Source organism: Triplophysa dalaica, chromosome 4 (assembly GCF_015846415.1).
Source record: "Triplophysa dalaica isolate WHDGS20190420 chromosome 4, ASM1584641v1, whole genome shotgun sequence".
In the NCBI taxonomy this organism is placed as follows: domain Eukaryota; kingdom Metazoa; phylum Chordata; class Actinopteri; order Cypriniformes; family Nemacheilidae; genus Triplophysa; species Triplophysa dalaica.
This window is the reverse complement of record NC_079545.1, coordinates 13,625,786-13,647,919: the sequence shown is the minus strand read 5'-3', so window position 1 is coordinate 13,647,919 and position 22,134 is coordinate 13,625,786. Positions and strand designations below refer to the sequence as shown.

Below are 22,134 nucleotides of genomic sequence, written 5' to 3'. Positions count from 1 at the left end.
AAGATCTTGACACTGCGTGTGCACTTTCTCTCATGTACGATTTCTCAGTACTTCACACCCTGGCAGTGAGGCAGTATAGTTGAATGCTTGAGCGAGAGTAGAGAGCAGAAATTACTTTGCTGTGAGAGATGGTGAGGCTGTCCACTGGTTGCTGCCTGTCAAACAGCTGGATTTCTTCAATCACATGGGCCTCTGAACCCAAAATCACGACACGCTGGAGCCATCCATCCGCTGAAAGGCAAACAGAGAGGCAGGGATGAAAGTTGGGGATAGATTACATTCAGTGGGGGAGAAATAATGGAACGAGAGGGAGAAGGAAGAAAAAAGCGAGAGAGGAGAGACAAATAGTCTATTAATACATCATCAGTACACACCATCTTTTTCTGTCATAGGATTTTGGGAACAAGGTTACACAAATTACCAGCAGGAAAATTGAATAAACCCCAGCTGGTGCCGTGACCCGGCATAACTCTATGGGTATGTGTGTACTGTATTCTGTCCTGTCATACAGAGCTTGTCACAGATAATGTGCCACAGGACCCCCTTTCAGTCTGAGAAGAAGGAAGAGTGTGAAAAAGGGATCACGAAGAAGAGGAGTGAAAGAACTACGGGGGTCTTTTCCAAATCCACCCTGCCACTTTCCTTTATGTCAGAGTATCTCTGTTCCCTTCTAATCCCCAATCCAAGACTCAGAAAGTGTCTCCAACGCACACACACACACAGACACACACAAACCTGCCTACACTCTTAATGGCAGATCTGGCATCCAGCCCAAAATGCCAGACTACGTCTAAATGTGTATTTAGAGTTTGTGTGAAACCTGGCGAGGAACAGAACTCATTAAATGCCCCAAAGTACACACACACAAACATTTCAGTGGCAGTCGCACTTGTTGGAGTGTGTAGTGAGTGTGCCAAGGCCAAATACATAATTTTTATTTTTACTTCGAGAACTGACCTTCCTGTGTGACAGGAATCAATTGGCGGATGTGACATTTCCACTTAAATACATCATTATAGCTAATAAACTAGTTTTCTTGTAAGAGCTATTCATATTTTTGGACAGGGGAACCAAAGAACAAACATTGTGTGTATGTGTGTGTTTCAACAAACCTGTGCCTATGAAGAGCATATTGTAAGATCTCTGGTCCAGCGAGCTCACTCTGTCCACAGCTATCCGGGTGAAGTTAACACCTTTAGTGAGCAGCAGGGGGCGCGCTTCCGCCCTGAGCTCCATCAGAGGATGCTTTTTGGCAAAGTTAAGGGTCGAGTCGGGCAGCTGTAAGGAACTGTTGTAGCCATTCTCCCGATCAAAGTTTGTAATACACTGCGGAAAGAACAAAGGAAATCTTTTTAATTTAATGGTGAGTAAATAGAGCAGCTTTGGGATAAATGCTTTATACCTTTTTATACGCGATCGCAATAAAGTTTGCTAAATTGCTTTGAACGGGTGCCATTTCATTTGCTTTTCGTCAGGCAACTTTAATCCGAAATGGCTTATAGTGGCTCTTTTTAATGGTCCTCTCCAGTCAAATATAATCTAAAGCAGTTTACAGTAAGTGCTGGTGTTCTAACATTTCATCCTTCACATTGAGGTCTGCCCGTTGGACCAAAACACTACACATTTTCATTTTAAAGTTTAGACTATTATTTATATTTTTGGTGTGAAGCCAGGTTATGTCTAGTTAACATGCAGACTTGTGTCCTCAGTTTTGACTATTTTTATAACTTGAAAAGTCGGTTTGTGCTACGTGTCAACGTGACATGATACGACAATTCCTCAAAACGGTTTGATTTATATGGTTTTATCAAAGAAAGACAAGGCAAAGCTATAATCACATTTTCAAAATTGCAGAGAATGTAATACTGTAGTTCCAGAAATCTTCCACGGAAAACCCATATTGGATGGCATTTGAACACTTTCGACCTTAACACCTTTCAGTATCCACTTAGCTTTTTTGCACAACCCAAAATCATACTGAAATTCAAATTCCAAACGTCCTCATAACTTTTCAGTTTAATATCTCCCCCTAGGTCTCATTTCGACGTTAGTAAGATGAGCACATACTCATGTGGAGCAACGGTAACAGGACAAGTCTCAGGTCAGAATCTCAGGTGAAAAATCCTGCACATTTTTTACCGAAAAAGCTTGAACTATTTTTAACAGACTGCTTAGTCACGGACGCCCTCTCGCCCTCCCATCTCGACGGCTGCTCGGCTTACCGCTCCAGGTCGTGGACTGGGCACAGTGCCAGTGTATCGGCCCCATCGTTGAGAAGATTCCCTGTATTCTTTATACGGACCGTCGAACACTGTTTTCACCTCTCCGATCTGATACTGACACACAGCTGACACGTCCACGTCCCCCCTGAGAGAGAAGAAAGTGCAGAAGGTAAAAGTCAGTCGAACTGAACTAAATGCCTGCGCTACATTGGCTGGTTTATTACAGTAATAGCTTTGCTGTCTCATAATGACAGTGCAGCACTTTCTGGAGTTGAGGAACGCGGCTGGATGTTTGGCACTGGGAGACTTTATATAAGAGGCAGAGGACAGAACGACTTTCACGAGTACGTCAGAGCGAGAAAAAGGGGAGGTGAAATCAAGACAGAAATATTTGTAAAAGGGACGGGTGGGGCACAGGTGTTGACTCACCACTGTGCGTGGAAGATGCCGTAGAAACTGGTGCCTCTCCAGTCCGCTCCGGGTAGAGTGAAGACGTCCCGCAGGTTATTGAAGGTGATGTGCCGCTCTGGAAGAGAGCAGATTAACCGGGCCTTCTGGAAGGTGGTCCATTTCTTTTGCAGGGTCCTTGTGCCCCCCAGGTCGCCCTGGAAAGTGAAGGAAGCTGTCATTTAACGGATGTTAAAGTCCAAACGACATACGGCCAGAAGCCTTGCTAATGTGCACGATGGTAACAGCTCAGCAGATCGAATCTGATCACTTGCTTTGACCACCTTGTCAGTAGAGCTGGATGATATTTTAAATGTTAGATGTTATCGAGATCATTGGGCTATAAAATGCTATAAAAATGAAAGATAAATAAAAATGGAAGCTATAAAAGAGGGCTGTTTAACCATTGATTGTGAGTAATAGCACCCAGAATAAAAGTTTGTTTACATAATATAAGTCTGTGTTTATTTGTTTTGTACTTAACTTAATATATGTTTATGTATAATTTAAATTATATAAAAAATATGAATATACCGTATAAATGCAAATGTTTCCTAAATGTGTATTACGTGTATGTGTTTATAAATACAAAAGAAATATATATATATTATACTGGATGCATATATTATACTATATTATACTTAATCGCGAATAATCGCTGAACAACCCTACTATAAAATGACAAAGTCTCATGAATATTAAATGTTGAAAATTAAGATTAAAAGTGCTAAAGATAGCACAAATTATTAAAGTAATATGAATTATTAAAATGTTAACAGAAAGCAACACAGGTGTGGAATGAGACACGATTGATCTACGATTAGTCTAGTAGTAAAAGAATGGGGATTTTTTCAGAAAACAGATACTAAAAACAACATTTGCAAGGTGTGCGAGAAGACAACCCTCTGACAAAGGGTGGTAGGCAGCACACCCAATCTCTTCAATCACAGCATCTTTTCTCACCTTACACACACGTGCCACTCGCGCCACGGTCAGATCGCTGTCACAGTCAAGCTCCACTGCTCTTTCGCTAAAGAAGAAATAGATTTTATCGTCATCCCCATCTTTGCTGTTGCGGCTCTCCCGGACCAGCGCTGATCCCACGAAGTTTGGCTCTGTGGCAGACAAGGAAAAAAGACGTGAAATGAAACACCAAGTCAGAAATGAGAACACAGATCTGTTGGGACAGCAGATAAGCGGCAACTCTCTTAAAGGAACAATAAAACAACACTGAAATGATGTTTTCTGAGCTTTCTTAGTTTTCTGAAAAGCACAGTCTGTTAGATTTTTCGTAGAATTTTTTTACATGTACATTAATTTATGTTTATATATAAGGGGGTCCGTTGTGGTCTAGTGGTTAGAGAGTTGGACTTGTAGCCAGAAGGTCGCTGGTTCAAATCTCAGTGCCACTAGGAAATGACTGAATTGCCCATGAGCAAGGCACCTAACCCCTGTTTGCTCTGCAGTGACAGCTGCCCACTGCACCCTACTTGTAAGTCGCTTTGGATAAAAGCGTCTGCCTTTTTTTAAATATAAAGTGACTTACGGTGCATTAAAGGTATGCATTTTTCCACCAGTATGTGTGTTTGCTGGAAATCAGAACTGTATTCTGATAAAGCCGGCTGACCAAAACCTGTTATCCCATTTCATAACATACGCTGCTTTACTCAGCAGGTACGACTTATATTTACGGACTTACCGTTAAGCCAAGCAGGCAGATATTCGCTTTTCATGCTGTAATGCTGTTGTCCGAGGTTCCTCAGGATTACGGGCTCTGTTCCCAGGAAGTTATTGAGGGTGGCGGCGTATAACTCTTTGTCTGTGACAGAGGTGAAGAATGTTTAGAGCAGACACACACGCTCCTGTCTACAGCCCCTCGCTTATGAGAACTTAAAGGGAGACTCGTTCTCTCCAATGAGAGGGATGAGAAGAAATATACGTTTATATACAGACAATATCTGACCATAAAGGACACATGAGGGTAAAATAAATGGGCATGAAAAGCAAGTATGGACTGTATGCAATGGTACTAGGATGTTGCCAATATGATAGACGGGGACAGTTTGGATGGTGGTAAATGTACAAAGGCAAAAAAACAGCAATGACCAAGGAACGCTCAGGTATATTTAAGCATATTCCTCATGCACAAACACACACACAATAATAATAATACAGGGTTTGAAAGATGGCACATGTTCTTGAAATGACTCACCTACTATGAGGCCTGTATGTCCTTTGGCAGGGTCATAGGGGCACTTTCCCTTTCCGTCCTCCAAGGCGGTACTATCCAGAGTAAAGTGATCTGCGTTCTGTCAGACGAAACACAAAAAGTCGTACAGTTCAAACCTACACGCATGACCTGACCTCCACGCTGTGCCCTCGGCCACGAGTTTCAGCTGCAGCTAAAGCCGTTTACATCATCCTGCTGCCCACACACAAACCTTCATCTTTCACCACCCCACGCTGTCTTATCACATCGGCCCTCGCTGCGTGATAACGTAACCTCATTTACATTCGATATATTTCACTTTGACAAGCTGGAAACCACTAGAGATACACAGACGACAAAACTCCTCCGCCATATCGGAGCCTGACCTACTTCACCCTGACAGACAAAAATCTGATCGGACACTCACAATGTATGTGCATTTGGGTTGAAAAGCGTACGTCCCGCAGGTGTACAGGTGAGTGTGGTTGTAGCTCTGCAGGAAGCGAATGTAGTTGAAGCACTCGGTCTGCGAGAGAAAACGTTAGAGAGAGCAAATACATTTCAGGAGGGCCACACAAAGCAAAGCTGTTAAAACATAAATGATGCGACATCAAGCAGTACCTGGTTATTCTTCCCCTTCGCCTCACATTCTCGCTTCTTTTCTTGAGGAGCGGACCACTCAATCTGAGAGAAAGAGAGAGAAAAAAAGACGCGACTTTTGTGAGCAAACAGCACTCTGCATGGAAAATCTGTACTTTCTATTGACTGTCACAACCGGCAATTTGCTACAAATGGCTTGAGCGTTGAAAGAGTGAGTCAGTCCTAAATGTAGATTTTTTTGAATGATAAATGCTAATGCGCTCTTTGGTTGATGATTCGAGGATAGCTGTTTGTTTTTTTAAACTGTGTAATGAAAAACGGGTTTAACATTTTTTTTGGTACCTGCGGTCTGAGCTGTCTGCTGATGTCATTGGGGTCCAGGGCGAAGATGTGCTCTCTGGCTCCGACATACAAAACCCTCTCGTGTTCTGCCAGGGTCAACATCGTGTAGTTCCAAACCCCGACCGTGTGAAACCTCGCCATACTGTCATGCACATCTGAACCGAGAGAGAGAAAGAGAAAAAAACAATTAGTGTTTATCAGACGTGATCCGATATGACTTCTTTTTAGGCCTGAAATTCACAGATTTATCATTTTCCTCAACATCTCTTCTGAGAAGGCCAACTTAGACAAGCATGAATTCCGACTGATACTCATAACCTTGCTTAAACTGGCTGGCGGCGTGTTAAAAATATGAATTTAGACCTAATGTGAATCTTGTGCTGAATAATGCTGGTTTGATGATGGTCTATCGTGTGGACATGCTGATCTGATTTACTGCGACCACGGCAGATGGATTTGGAGTGGAGAGAGGGTGACAAGCAAGCCCTCCAAAACAAGAGAGGAGAGAATGCATCTTGGAGAGATGCTGTGAGTGGTGAGGGTGTCTGGCAAAAGGGAAGCAAAGAGAGTGTGTGGTTATTAGCTGGAGAATGCCAGCTTGTTAAAGTCTAAGATGGCTGGATGAGCAAAGAGGAGAGGGGAAACAGATTCCCCCCAGGGAGCCCGAAGAACATCTGCTGGGTTGCAAACAGCCAGGAAGATGTGACAGGCAACACGCAGATACACACATGCTCACACTTTTAAATACCTGCGTAATGACTCAAATGCCTCTCAGCTCTCGGAGAGTTCAGTGAACTTTGCGTGGAGCTGAGTGGAGAGTGTCAGATCAAATAATTATTCGGAGAGCAGAGAAAGCAAGGCAGGACGCAATTACGGATCCCGACCAGATGGAGGCAGCGTTCAGAAGACTCAACTGTGGTGGTTCTTTACCTTGTGATGTATGTTTGGAGGACTGATAATTCAAAAGTTGACAATTCCCTTTGCCATTGACCAGCAAAACGGGTATCGCTGACCGAACTGCAATGTTTTCCGGCTATGACCAAGGAAACCAAGGAAATTTGTCTGGTTAAGCTGTTTGTAATACCCAGGATCTCATACTGTATATAGGGAAATGTGCATATTCTGATAAATGCATACGGCAATGGTTTGTTTAACATTGTGAATCTCTTTTATATACTGCTTTAAAAAACAATGTTTCCTTTTTCAAGGAAGGATATGAAACGAAATGTGTTGGTTTTATAATTTTCCAATTTTAAATTGATTTTACTATATTACAGCATTATGGTATATCGCATAATTTAGCAAGTCATAAATCACATTTCTCTTCAATATCAGGCAGCCTTAGTAGGGGACGGCATTCAAAACACAACATGATGTTTTCTTTTTTCAAAATTTCTCTGAAAGTCGATTTGGATAAAAGCGTCTACTAAATGCCTAAATGTAAACATAACCAGTTGAGCAGCTGTGCTGTTTTTTCATAAAGATGCTAATGAATAGATTTTTTTAAAAATATATAAGAATATATCAATGCAAACTAGGTACATAGAAACGCTAATTAAATTGCCCCGGGACAAGCCTTAGTAAACAAGTAAACAACTGTGCCTTGAGATAGTTTTAACCATAATAATTAAATAAACTGCACGTAGGTTTTCTTGGATAGAGTTCCACAGCTCATGATTATAATGACTTAAGACAGATTCGCCACTTCTAGTGATCTAGCTGGAGTAAATTTAGTGGTTTTGCTGGGACAACACCACGAATACATTAATACATAAAGCTGAAAAAAACAAGTTGTTCACTAAAAACCAAACAACATGGGAGAAAAAGGAGGTCTCTGAGTGTATGGACAAAAAAGGGCAGAGCAAAGATGTGCTAAAAATAGATATCACTTTGAATGGAATCCAGATGTGAGCAATCTAATGGGAACAGAGGTGAACCTTGTGTATGTGTGTCTTTGTCCCCCATAAACGTTGAGCTGGGTTGAACGAGAAGGCGATGGATGAGTGAGCGCTGTTTGAAGGAATCGAGCCGCAGAACTGAAACCAGTTAGGCTACTTTCAAGGCTGCTGTTTCCCTCTGATGTTCCTCTGTTGCTCCTAAAAAGCTGCTTTTCTATAAATACAGTCTTACCCTGCTTATAGCTCATAACCACAGCACTCCAAATACACAGTCTGCTATTAAAAACCTATTTTAAGTCCTTTGAAGCTGTGACATGGATACCAAAAAAATTGAGTTAGAAACAGAGAATGAACACACACGCTAATTATGAAAAGAAAGGACAAGCGAGTGTGCGCACGCACGCATATGCAGGCTATATAACACACCCACGACCGCCAGGACAAAGATCCAGATTCGATGTGTGAGGGTGATACACAAACACAAGGCGAAATGAAAGATGAAGAAGAGAAAAATACATTAAGAAACAAGCAGGTGGTGTGTTTAGGGAGACACATGCGGCGTGCTGTTAAGCGTAAGAGAGGGGGCGAGAGTGAGAGAGTGAGTTGTGGGGTGAAGGGAAGTACTGTAATTGCAGTAGTTTAGATGAAGGAGTGGTCCTGCACTGCATTATGATGGGAAGAGAGGAGAACGCAGCTCAGAACAGGAAATGGTCAGAGCAGATTACCACAACAACAGGCAGGAAAACTCAAAAAACACCACGAAGATGTGGGAGAGAGAGAGAGAGGTGTGGTTCAACTGTAAGCATAATGACAGAAACACATGGATTTGAGAAAATCTCAATGTTTTTAATACACACAATCTATGTGACCTTAAACAGCAACGATATAGATTAAATGGAGGGCAAATGGAGACATGTTGTTTTGTTCTCCGGACAAAAAAATACCTACAAAAGAGATCTCAGCACTTACATCTCAAAATGACATTATTCCTGGTTTTGACACCAGGGCGCATATTATTCGATGCAAGTTTAAACATTCGTCATTAAATCATTCCAAAATAAGCTATTGCTTTACACCTTTATAGTATGTCAACATTAAGGTGATCAGATTTTTTTTATGGTAACCAGGGACATTTCCTAGTTAAATATTTTTGTTATTAAATACTCATTTTAAATACTCATTTGTTATAATCAATCAATTCATAAAAAGGACAAACATTTTTGTCTTTTTTGTTGTACATAATAATTTATGTTATTAAATTATAAAATAAGTTAATTACAATAGTATAATATTGTTTGCAGATCAAACTGACCATTACTGGTTTGAATAAAGTTGACCAAAACTCTATGGAATAATAGTCAATAGTAACCATAGAAAATGTTTAAAACAGTATTGCATGCATTAACACAAAATTCAATAACACTACAAAAATATGACAAATCTATTTTTTGTTAAACAACATATGTTGTTTATGTTGTTATATTGAAAATGGACTTTTACATTAAGCTTTTTATTTGCATTTAGGGCAAATTTTTAGCCCAGATGTCCTTTCTGCGAGTATGTTATGGTTGTCGATTTAATTGCTATCGCTTGGATAAATATATATTTTTTGTTTATATTGATGCGTACTTTCACCAAAGTATGTGTGGTAATCACTAACGTTAGATCAGTGGTGGGAATTCTGTGCTGTGATGACAGAACTTAATGGTAAAGTTTAACATTTCGTGTAAAACAATCCTGCTCTCTGGCATGACCCTGTTATATAACACATACAGACAGTTTTATTTAATTTAACATGAGTAGTTAGTACCGTGACTCTAGTCTTTTGATATTTGATAATAATTTGATGGTGCTTTCTCATGCTTCGTAGTACATTCTTCATCGCTAAGAGACGCGCGACCAAGTAATAAGTGTAGCTTACAGCCTCCCCGCTGGTGTAAATAATCACTGCATGGTTGCTCTGATACTCTGCAGGATATGTCGGTCTGCCTTTTTCGGTGTATTTTCTGGTTGTTTTGGACGTGGAGTAAAACGGGGACAGAACACCAAAAACTGGGACTGTGGTGATGTCTGGTCACCTTAAGCTGAGCTGACACTACGGGACCGTGAGACTACTTGAATTGCTTTGGCTCTTAAACTACACAACAAGGTTTCTTGTCATCCATCTTCTTGTTGTACCAGCACGCAAACTACACAACACATGCAGAAAAAGTGCGCTAACAACAAGACTTTGGTCAAGGACCAACAGCGAAAACATCACCCACATCGTGAACATTTCTACTTTGATGGTGGATGGCAAATGAGTTGTTAGTGCGTGTACACGTTTCACTGGAAAGGGGCGTGAAAAGTGTTTTTTAAGTTTTTAAGAAATCTGACTAAATGAAAAGCTGAAATGTAAAAACTGTTAAGTTATGTAAGGTTAAATTACGAATAACAATGTTTTCTTTGAATGCATATTGATTAATCTTGCAGAGCAGAAAGGGCTATTAAATAAATATTAAATTCTTATTCCCATCTTTTAAAATGACTTGCTTTCTGTGGAACACAAATGTTGTTATTTATAGAAGAACGTCAAACTGCTATTTCCATATTATTAAAGCAAACGCGTACAATGGCTGTCAATCATATTTATCAGTGAATAATGAGATTTCAGTCTTTGCTTTAAAAAAGCTGTCATATAGAAGACCTTAATGATGTTTTAATTGTATTTTTTCGTGTTGTTGCTGGTGTGTGTTAATAGATTGACAGGCTGTACAACATCCACTTGCATTGTATAGATGAGTGCCTACTCACATTTATTTATATATATATATTTTTTTTTTTCTTCTTTGGCGTGTCATATAAAACTAAAGTCGAGTTTGCAATGATATGAGGGTAAGTAAAAGTAAATTATTGGTTGAATTTTACTTTAAAATGCAGAGATTGTAAATTGTGACATTTGTAAATTGATTTTAAGTCTCCTAAGCTGAGTAAACTTCCTCTGGGCCAACACAAAGAGCGAATGAGGTGAACTAACAGAGAAAGGAAAAAGAGAAAGTGAAAAAGACAGAATGGCAATAGATGGGAGAGACGTGAGAAAGATTTTTGAAAATAGGCTGGCGTTTGACTTTGACAGTGTACGGGGGTGAGGCTGCAGTCTAGAATTGAGCTCACAGCTTGTACCGAGCGTGACCTTTTCATGAAAGTGGAAGGCGTACAAAAAATAGAAAGACTTTCTTTTTTTCTGTCCCCTTTAACAAACAACCTCCTTCTGGAACGTACAGGTCTATGAATGATAGGGGAGACAGATTTATTGAATGAAAAAATAAAGCGTTTTACAGACGATGAGACCTGCGAGCACAGGAGAGGACATCTGCTTTAGAGTATAAATCACAGATAGTCTGTTTATATCCGTGTTATCTGTGTGTGGGGAGGGGTTCTGCGCTGATAGGCGATTGGAAAGAACTCTTTTCTCTTACATAAACACACACACACGCACCGTGGGCACGTCCCTTGCAGTATAGGCCGTCATTACAGTAATTGGAGGGTAGAGAGATTTGCTGGCCAGGCAGTCTTTCTCTCTTTCTGTCTCTCTGTAGCTTTGCCATCCTCAGCGCTGGACGTCGTGCGTTCATGCTATTCCTCTAAGTCAGCGGGTGTTTCCTCTGGTCCGATTCGCTTTTAATTTTCCGTCAGACTTGCTCTCTTCTCTCTTTCTCTGGCTACGTTATGATGCTTTGCTAGGCTGCCTGTTGCGGAGCTAGTCCGGTCCAGGCTGTGGAAAGCTACGGGGTGGAGCGCAGAAAGGGCGGGGCCTCTGACTCCACTTTGAACTCTCAAAGCTGTTTTTAGTGGGCCACAGAGCGAGCGGGAGGGCGGCCCACTACAAGGGTGAAAACAACAGTTTAATGCTCGCCGCAATGACTCGTGGCTCTTTGATGATATATGAAGAGACGGAGTGGAAACAAAAAGACACTTAATTTCAAGAAATAGAGAGAGACACGTGTTTGCGTTTTTTTACATGTCCCCAGCGTCTTTAAGTCGGGGATAATTGTGGAGGCGGAGTCATCAGGTGGTGGGGGTGTGGAAAGTAGAGGGTAAATATTATCTCTGCTGCGATCCAACTCAACTCCCCACCTCCAACCCACACACACACTGGTACGCTACTGGAGCTCTAAATCCCTCAGACTGCCAGTGTAAGCACTCTGTACGCACACACATAAACATTAAAGTGCACTCCGACGCTTTGGCTGTTTTTCTGTCTTTCATCCTCGCCCAAAAGCGCATGTGTGCACAGTACCGCTGTTTGTGTAGCTTAGGGCCTGTACAAAGTCACACATGACCTGAAACAGTAGTTTAACACCCGCTTTACTTTTCTTTCTAGACTTTTTATGTCTCTTTCTCTTGTTCTTACTATCTATGGCCATTTCTAGTCTACAGTATTTACGTTTTTTTGCTGGCTTTGTTGACACATTTACTGAAACAGGAAGTTGGGTCGGGACATATAACAAGTATTTTTAATAGCCAATAGTATTCCTTTTATATCACAGATGTGAAAATGATTTGCTACTAGGTACTGCTAGTCAGAAATAGTTGGTTTTAGAGTCCAAATAAAATCAAAAGTTTTATGCCTTTTAGTACGAACATGTTTGACTAGGGTTGTCAATGGGGCATATGCACACGGAGCAATGACATATTAACTTTGTATTTATAAACACAAAAACATACATATGTAAAGTATGTATATATTTAGGAAATACTAAGATGTATTTATTTATATTTATCAATAATTGAAATTATATCTAATGTTTGAATATATTCATGTGTTTATAAATACAAATAATATGCATAGTACACAGATTTTATGTAAACATAACGTATTCTTCTGCACAGGATTAATCGTTTGACAGCCCTTCTTTGAACTTTTGCACAAAACAAAGCCAAAATTCGTACTTAGAGGACAGAAACATTCAAAATGTCCACGTCCACTAATATTATATATTATTTAATATTATAATATTATGTATTTGTTCAAATGTTTATGACATCATTCTGAAGCTTTTCATTGGATTCCAGGCTGGTAAGAAAACTTAATGCTATTGGCTATTTTAAAAAAGGTAGCAGCCATTTAATATGTCTGGCCTTAACTTCCTGTTTCAGCGGAAATGACCTCAACGCATTCTACAAAGCAGCGCATTTGAAAACACTTTAGTGAGATTCTTTTATTTGAGAAACTGACAGTCATTATATATTTGATGTTTCTGAAAGGGAGAGCTTGTATCTGCTGAAATTTAATTCTGCTCCCTTGCAAACATAAACTATACTAGTGCTTATTTTTTTCAATATAGGAAAAGCGACAATTCCAATTCAAATGCATTTTCAATATACTGTGATATATAAACAATGTACCATTCTAAATGCATTTTTAAAGAATTAATATATTGACCATTAACATACAGGAAAACATATATTTTTCTGCATAAGTGAAAGCTAACACACATGGACTAAAAGCCAGAAAACTTGCAATGTTTTCATGTTGCTTCTGTTCGGTTTTTAAAACTGTGTGTTCCAGCCCTCTCTACTCCTGCAGATATTATCTGTTTATGTGGGTACATATAAAATTATGCCTACTAGTAAATGTTTACTTTAACTGTTTGGTTGATTATCATCTGCGATTTGGGTTTGAAACAGGAAAGGAGAAGTGGAGCAGCGATATGAAAACAGTGTGAGAAAGAGTGAGCAGGACAAATGGAGCCGATACAAAATGGAAATGAATAGAGTCGCAATCACTTTTCTGTTATACCTATAAAATCCTGTGGTAATGTGATATTTCCATGAAATTCAAAGCAAAAATCAGTCCTCTTATCCTTAAATCTGCATGAAGAATGAAGGGAGGGGTGGAATTAAGAAGAGAATAATGAAATAGAGGAATAAAGGAGGAAGGAGTGCCTTAAAAAGAGTGTGGGAAAAGGGACACAGAACAGTGGGCTCACGTGCTGTGCAGTCACCGTTGGGAGGAACGCCTTTCTATATGGTCATTAGATACTCACCATTATATTTAACGGTCTTGCGTGGGACGGGGTTCCAGTTGAGGCAAATCCCCTTTTCAAACCCAATTATAAACATCACGAGAAAGACTTTGGCACAGCCCATTTCTCCAATCCTCTTTTATTTTACTCCGCAGATGCTGATTGGATGAGAACCGTGAATCCTGATTGGACGATGCGGTGCGGAGGATCCAGATGTACTCGGTGGCTCCTGTAGAGAGATAAACAAAATAACAAAACATAAAAAAGTGAATATGAGATGGACTCCACCTCCCCAGAGCCTCCCTGTTACGATCCCAGCGGAGCTGGAACTGTTCATGGAGAGACAAACGCAGTGGCGACAATTTAATGACAGACTGTACACTGTCACAAAAGGTACCACAATAAATGCATTTTGGCAGACCACCAGCTAAATCGCGGATGCTTGTCAAAGCGGCGCAGCATCAACACGACGCCTGGCCGTTTATGAAAAACATGTCACGTATGGAGAAAGGCCTGTTTTTGACAGCCGTGGACAACAAGAGATGTGTTTGTAATTATAATTGGAGGTTGCGTTGTGTGATGATGCCTGAAGCGAGGAAAGAGTGGGAAAAAAACTGTAGCGGTCCTGTCTGTTCAGCATTTGCCATTTTCACACATTTATTCTAATCATCAAGTCACACCTGTTTCTCTCCATTAAAAAGGGAAATTAGGGCCTTGATAATATTTGCTGATTTGAGAGCAAACCCATTGACTTTTAAATGTTCGTCAAATGTCAAATACTGTTTAGTGGCGATAGATAACAAAATAAAACCACTCTATCCCTCCAATGTGTTCTATCATTCAGCCCGAAAGGTTGTGCGAATTTAAATGTTAGGGGCGATAAGCAAGTTTGGAGGGGCGACCTCTCACCATCATTGAATGGAGAAGCGGACCGTACTGGAGCAATCTCACCGCCATTGATTTCTGTTTTTCTTTTTTCATTAGCATGAAAAAGAGAGAGACCGAAAGCGTGCGAGATAACAAGTGAGAGATTGTGGCGATTTGCTTCAAATGGATCGGGTCGTAATAGAGGGGCTGCAATATAGCAATTCGATGAGTCGAATCTCCTCTTGCGTGCCACTTTTTTATTTGATCGATGTGATGCTGCTTATATCTAAATTGTGAGGAGAGACTAAGTTTAACTCAGACGAGTGCAACAAGTACATGAGATTTGAGAATTGTGTCTTATTTGTTAGATTAACTGATTGAGCAGATTTCCTGTTTTTAATTTAAAATATATATTTTTAGTATTAACCCCTTATGCATAAACTATCAGAACCGCAGAGACATTTTTTGTTTGTTTTTATTGTCCTTAGGAAAAGATTTGAACCTTTTTTTACACATATTTTAGTATTAGATTTATCTACCTACAATATTATAGCTTTATAGTTTCCTAATTCTTGCAAGAACCTTTGAGTAATAGTAAAAGTTTGTGTTTTATAAACACTTGTACCTGTACACATATTAAGAAATGTATTTATTTATGTTTACCAATCATTTAAATTATATATAAATGTTTATTATTTGAATATTTTTCGTAAATATATGCATTTATGTATGTGTTTTTATAAATACAAAATTAATACGCCTATGTGCCTTAGTTTAAACATTACTTTACTGTATGCAATACATTACATTTTACATATACTAAACATATTGCACATAGCTTTCCACATTATAAAACAAAAACCCAAAATGCTTTTGGTTTGATCAATTAGCTATTGCAGTCCTGACTGTAATCTCTTTATCTCCAGAAAGCCGTCCAGTGCCCCTCACTGAACGAGTTCTGGCTGTGAGCTGTGAGAGCTTCATATGATCATGCCTGAACTGTGGAGGGATTATAGATCGAGCTTTAACAGCAACAGAGCAGAGGGGCCTCAAAGACCCTGTGCTCGGTCTCTGAAAAACAACCCTGAAGCCACCAGAAGCAGTGAGTAGAAAAACTGCTTATCACGTGCAAATCAGGTGGAATATTCTCAGCAAGCTTGCACATTGGAATGAGCCAAAATTTTTACATTTCAATAAATAATTATTTATATTGTTTTGCCGTTTGGATGTGATAACTTAAATGCAATATTTGCTGACATATTAACACACATAAGGGTTAATTTCCCCCCCACATTTTCAACTATTTGAAAATCTGAAATCTAAGGGTGCAAAAAAAACTAAAAATAGTGAAAATCGTCTTTAAATTTGTGTATAACACTCTCTTTTGGCCACCCACTGTAATGATGCTGTGGAGAGAAGAACCCAAACCCGAGAGCTAAAATTCTAAGCTTTACATAGTAACCAAACTTGAGGGGGTAATTTCCAAAGAGCGGTCAGTGGTGAGCGATGTTTGTGGCGTGTTTTCGTAATTTTTTCTGCATTCAAACACAAAAGTTAAGTTTTGATATATTTACGGTAGGAAATTTACAAAATGTCTTCATGATCTTTACTTTATATCCTAATGCTTTTTGGCATAAAGAAAAATCGATCCTCTTGACCCATACAATGTATTGTTGGCTATTGCTACCAATATACCCATGCTACTTATGACTGGTTTTGTGTTCCAAGGTCAGATATCGCAACAAATCAAACAGAATTAAAAACCTGATATTAAAAGAATGGACAACCGAGTAACCTATTGTCATCCTTTTGCCCAAGTAAGTAATCCGTGTGACAGATGTTTACACAGAGTTTTGCAATGAACTCCTCCCTAAAGAAAACACTCAACTGGGTTTTCCTGCGTTTTTAATAAATGTCCGGAAAAAGGGCAAAGGTTGAGTGATGACCAGCTTTGTGAGTCTAAAGCGTTTCCTGTGTCCTTTCAATCTATTGCCCACTCGCGTTTACTTCCTCTTGTCTTCCTGTCAATAATAAGGTCTTCTCTGGAACAAATGTCTGAGCCCTGTGTTCCTCATCTAAACTACGGCCCGTTGACCCCCATGAGACGGCAGATGTCAAGGGCAATGGTGAGTTCATGACGGATGAATGCGGGCTGTGAAGTTAAAGCCTGAACATACAAAAGATGGAAAAGAGGATGTCTCCACCCCTTAACATAAACATGCGTTTCCAGTGTCAAGCTCAAGATTTTTCCTCGCTTCTTCCAGCGCTCCCTCCATTATTGAATATTAAACAAAATCCCATCGCGTGTCACTGGCCGTAGGAACGGGAAGGAAATTTCCCAACATCCTGCCACTATCTTTGTACCTCGTCGACAGTTCAAGAAAGTGACCACTCAACAGCTCAGCTTCATTGCAATGTACACTACATACTGCTAAACGATACTGCCTTCAACATATGATCTGTTTATTTTTGTATAAAATTAGACCACACAGTCATAACATGGCAGTGTGCTTCCAACCCCCTAGAGTAGCAGGCAGTGATCTTTTATAGCTGCGGAAGTGGGGCAGTAGGTGCCTCACCAACTGGCCTGCGGTATCAGGCAGCACAAACCCTCTCAAGGTCTCAGTCCTGCACTAAACCCCACTTGTTGTTGGGCTTCCAAAGAATCTCAGGCTTTTGGAAAGAATGCCATATTTGTAAAGGTACTTATAGAGCATCTCAGACTTTTATAAATACTTTGGATTCGGAGAGCCTTTGGTTATGCTGATTGGTCGTCTTTGTGTTTGACAGCGCCTGCAACCGACATGCATGTGTTATCTGATGTGTTTTTCGGTGAAAGAAAGTGTGAACGTCGTTTTTGGTCAGACTGCATGCATGCTGTAAGTGTGACTGATGATGTTGGAATCAAAACTGCGTGAAAGAGTGGGAGGCAGACAGCTCAACAGAGTTGAATGATGTGTGTGCGTGTCTGTTCTCGGACAACGACAAGCCGTGAGCTGTTTCATTGGTGAACGAGAGGAGATGAAAGTCTGATAATGAAAAGGAGTTTGATCAGCTGCAGGCTTGTAGGTGGTTACAGACGCATCCCACTTCCTGCTCACCGGGAAAAAACCTCCTTCCTGTCATATCATGGCCTTCAGTCTGAGCAAAACATCTGCATTTCAAGTTCAAACCAAAAGCCAAGAGAGAAAGAGAAAAAAGAGGAAGGTAATGAAGTGTAAAGATGCACCTTTTTCTTCTTACTTCATTTACAGTTATCTACTGTACATATTACTGTTAGTTTTTATTCAAACTATGTACAGGATAACATACAGTCAGCCAGAAATGACCACAACATAACCTGCAGTAAAATAGTTAAGAGTTTGTAGCATTCATTCATTTTATATACAGTGCCAGTCAAAGTTTGAAAACACTTCTTTCTTATGATCTTAAGAATTGTGTGCTTAAAAGTCTGAAATATAATTGTGGCAACATATGAATTTCTTTCATTAGAAATCAAAAAATGTGTTTAAAGATATTTTGAAATGGATGAGAGTAATGAAGAAAAGAGTATAGATACCAAGAGGTGAAATTCAATAGAACGTTCCATTGTAACACCAGCACCCTGTGTTTGGGTTGAAAGAGACTCTGCCTTTAGAAATTGCGATGGTAATATCAGCTGCTTTGTTAAAAAATAAAAACATTAGAGCTGAAATTCAACCCAAATTATGATAATACATGATGAAAAAAAGCCTTGGCTCGCTAGAAACCATGTCAGTTATCCAGCATTTTCACCCCAAAATGGCGGCCACGTTATTTCCCGAATAGCACCAGAGTTTTACATCTTGGTATCGACTCTTGGCTTCGACTGGTACTTTAGGTATCAAGAATCCATGTGTCTGAAATCGCCTACTTTCATACTATATAGTAGGCAAGAATCAGTTTGATTCATAAATAGTATGTCCGTATGCAAAAAACGTAGGATGCGATTTTGGACACAGCTCAAGTTTATTTGTCCAATATTTTACCAGGACTCACTGACGTTCTCTTTTACAGGTGTGTCCTGGCCAAGCTCAGGAGCTGACTTTACACGTCAAAATACAACAACATGACATAGAATACTCAATTGATCATCAAACATAAAATCAGTAAAACAGTTGCAGATTATTAGTTTACTCGCCATTAATAACATTATAAAAAGACTATGTGACATAACAAAAGTTCATGTCCATTTGGTGTTTGACATACGGAAAGAGTAAAACGATATTTAAAAAAATACAGGTGGATCGCACAGCTTAGATACATCAATCTTAGGAGAATTTGCTAAGAAATTGGTTTTATTAAGAAATGTATAATTCCAGACTTTCGGATCTTGGGATACTTGAGACAGATTGATCTCTTGAGAAATTCTAGAGGAGACACATGGGATATTAACCCAGTGTCCCATTCTTTCTCTATTTAATCTCAATGCTCTATTGGTTAGTCATTAAACAGATGATATTTCTTTTCTACTGGAAACTCTAAAAGGGTGATTAATATAAATCTGAGCGGGTATATTTTGCCATCATGCATGGCTGACTGTAGTTTGTATAGCTCATTACTGAAATAATTAAATCAACAGACATGATATGTAGATAAGAGGTGAAACTTTATGAGAATAAAGCAACCCACATAGCAACATGAGAGATGTGAAACTAGAACAGTGGTCAGTATACTGTTTAGTGGTCATTATACAAAACTATCATTCATTTCATAGTCATGTTTTAAAAAAAAATCTCATTTACATTGCACATTTCTCTTTTCTCTTCCTCTCTGTTCAGATGCGGTCCATCTCTGACCTTGTTCCCATTTTAATGATCAGGTTTAAGTGGATGCTGATGAGTGAACGTGTGTTTGTTCTCGGGAGACTGTGAGAGAGAGTTCTGCAACAGTCACATGTTCCCTCTCTCTGCCTCAAGTCCCCTGGAGCAGAGGATGCTGGGATACCCTATCTGACCCATCATTAATGCTGCATGTGTTCCCAATTCAATCAGCCTCATTAATGACAACCGCATCCCCTTGTTATCTGGCTGGTTTCACGTGCATCCCCTGCTCAGCTCGAGATATAACTTGATTCCACACCGCACGTGAGAAGGATTTAAGTGCGCTGCAGCACGTCGACAGTAACAAAGCAATTAGCAGACAATGCAAAGGAACGACATTCAGGGCATTTGGTCCCGTAGGGGCCTTTAAGAGAGATGTGTTGGCCGTTCAATTCTTTTAAAGACACCGAAAATCAGCACAGTTAATAGCTTTATGCGACAGGATCGGATTCAACATTATGCAATAACGATTACGGTTGTGTTCTGCTTTTATGATTTTACCAATGACTGCTGGAGCGCATAATCGTTTTAGCAAAGAGCCGTAGCATGTTTGCGGAGCTGGCTGAGAGCCTAGGATGAATATTCTGTATTTTGCTGTAAGTACAATATTTTACAGGGAGACGCTTGCATTCAATCTTTCTATTGTGTAGTGACATGACGTTTCTATGCACACACCAACACGCACAGATTCTACATCACTGCATTTGAGATCACAATACAATCCCATGAAATATGACAGGTAAAATCTGCGCCAAAATGTAATGAGGAAAAACAGAAAGACTGCATTATTTATTTATTTTGTTTCTGACAGTTGAGTTATTACATAAAAACCTGAAGCAATAATTATTGAATTGAGAAATACAAAGGCTACATGGCTGTTCTTTTAAAACTGCAATCCATACATTTTACCAAAAATAAGGAGCACATTCATGAACATTTATTTACTGTTTATTTGTTAAGTTAAAAAATAAGTATTGAGCAAGTACATAACAGTACATTCATTTACTTTTTTATTTATTCAATTAGTTGTTAAAAATAAAAAATACTTATTGAGCAGGAATATAAAAATATTCAATTTCTACTGAAGCTAAAAATAAACATAAATTACTTACTGAGCAAGTACATAAAAATACATTTATACACCCTTTATTTTCAATGTTTTTAGTTAAAAAAATTACAAACATAACTTTGAATTATAGAGTTACATTTATTTTTGGTGTTATTATATTTTTATTCTGTATTCTAATGGATTGTCATTGCAATTTACAATTTGTTTGTGTAGATCACTTTTGTCAGTGTAAGCTGAATCATATAAAGTATAAAACATATAACACAGTGCACTCACAATAATAAGCTAATAATAATGATTTTTAAATTGAGCTATTTGACATTTGACTTGAATCCAGTTGAAGATGCGTGAACTGCAGTTTTATGTTTCAAACAGAGATGGCGATAGAGAGGCAAAAGCTAAGCATACTCTGGTAAATAACATATTTCACTGTGTTAGTATGCACGAAAGAAAGATCATAAAAAGACAGACCATTTAATGCAAATAAAAATACTGATGTTTATAATGTGAGTAACCGCCTCCTGTAGCTGTGTCTCACTCAGGTTTAGCACTTTTATATGCTAATAGGCTGGAAGTGCGCTGCCCGCTGTGCTCCCTCAGGGGGGTTAATTGTCCTGTAGCCCATACTTTTTCCCCGTCTCTCTCTTTCTCTGCCTTGCTTTTCCTGTCAGCCAGAGGTCCTGAGGCCAGAGGTGGAGAGGCTATTTGTATCCTCCATTCATTGACATCCATCTCATTTGGTTAGAATAAGTGAAGGTAGAGCGAGAAGGCAGTAGGACCACAATCCACCTCAGCGGCCCTTTAGTATTGCCTGTTAGCTGAGTTAATAGGGAGTCATGCAGTGCCCTTCAGTAATTGTCTAGAGATGCCGTACGATGTGAAACTGACACCTTCGCTCTACTTGACACACTGTTCAATATGTAAAGAGAGAGAGGAAGAGAGAAAGAGAGCGTTTTAGTAGACGATAAGAGAGATCAATGAAAGATCTGGTGTTGGTTCGTCTAATGTAAACAGGAAGGATCTCAATGACGGAAGGAGGCCGGATCGGGTTTAATCAACATCAAGCGTGTTCGTCTCTGGGAACGCTGGCATGCATTTATGCTGATTTGCGAGTATCTGTTGTCGCATTTCATGTCGGGACAAATTTATTTATTCCTTTTTTCCCCTGCTGGTTTTGTTTTCCTTGTATTTCGCTGAGCGGCATCTGTTTCGAAATGCATCTATTTTGAGTTTGTCTCCGAGCGTCTGCAGGGTTGGCATGTTTGAAATGCATGTCTTTGGTGTCATTGATATGCGGACGCAGTTATCGGCTCCCTCTATGACTTCTGTTCTTCTGTAGTTTTAGTTTCTTGTCTTCTCTTCCTACTCTGTCTCTGCCCAGCCCACATTAGAGTTCCCACTTTATCTTTCTATTTCCTTTCTTCTTTCCTCCACCCTTTTATCGTCTTTCTTCTCCTTCCCAGCATGTGAGACGACCTAAAGCTATTTACGATCAGCAACCAATGGCCAGACATGCCTTTCCATTCACTTCCTGCAGCCAAATGAGAGGCTCTGAGATAAAGCGAGATAAGCAGAAAGAAAGAGAGAGAGGAGATTATTTTTTTTACTCTTTTTTACTCCAGAAACACAAA

General features: G+C 39.5%; 1 protein-coding gene across 2 annotated transcripts in view; it reads right to left on the bottom strand.

Moving 5' to 3' along the window:
- sema4c (sema domain, immunoglobulin domain (Ig), transmembrane domain (TM) and short cytoplasmic domain, (semaphorin) 4C) overlaps positions 1-22,134 on the bottom strand; it is a 45,710-nt gene that overhangs the window by 5,429 nt on the left and 18,147 nt on the right. For both annotated transcript variants that reach the window (XR_008906505.1, XM_056746185.1), the window contains exons 2-12: positions 13,748-13,955; positions 5,821-5,975; positions 5,500-5,562; positions 5,306-5,404; positions 4,882-4,978; positions 4,369-4,488; positions 3,633-3,784; positions 2,652-2,827; positions 2,223-2,367; positions 1,113-1,326; positions 116-231 (exon numbers count right to left, since the gene is read on the bottom strand). Coding sequence is in view for 1 of the 2 variants with exons in the window: in XM_056746185.1 (XP_056602163.1) it covers positions 116-231; positions 1,113-1,326; positions 2,223-2,367; positions 2,652-2,827; positions 3,633-3,784; positions 4,369-4,488; positions 4,882-4,978; positions 5,306-5,404; positions 5,500-5,562; positions 5,821-5,975; positions 13,748-13,850 (1,440 nt within the window). In the remaining variant the exon portion in view is untranslated. The remainder of the gene's footprint in view (positions 1-115; positions 232-1,112; positions 1,327-2,222; positions 2,368-2,651; positions 2,828-3,632; positions 3,785-4,368; positions 4,489-4,881; positions 4,979-5,305; positions 5,405-5,499; positions 5,563-5,820; positions 5,976-13,747; positions 13,956-22,134) is intronic.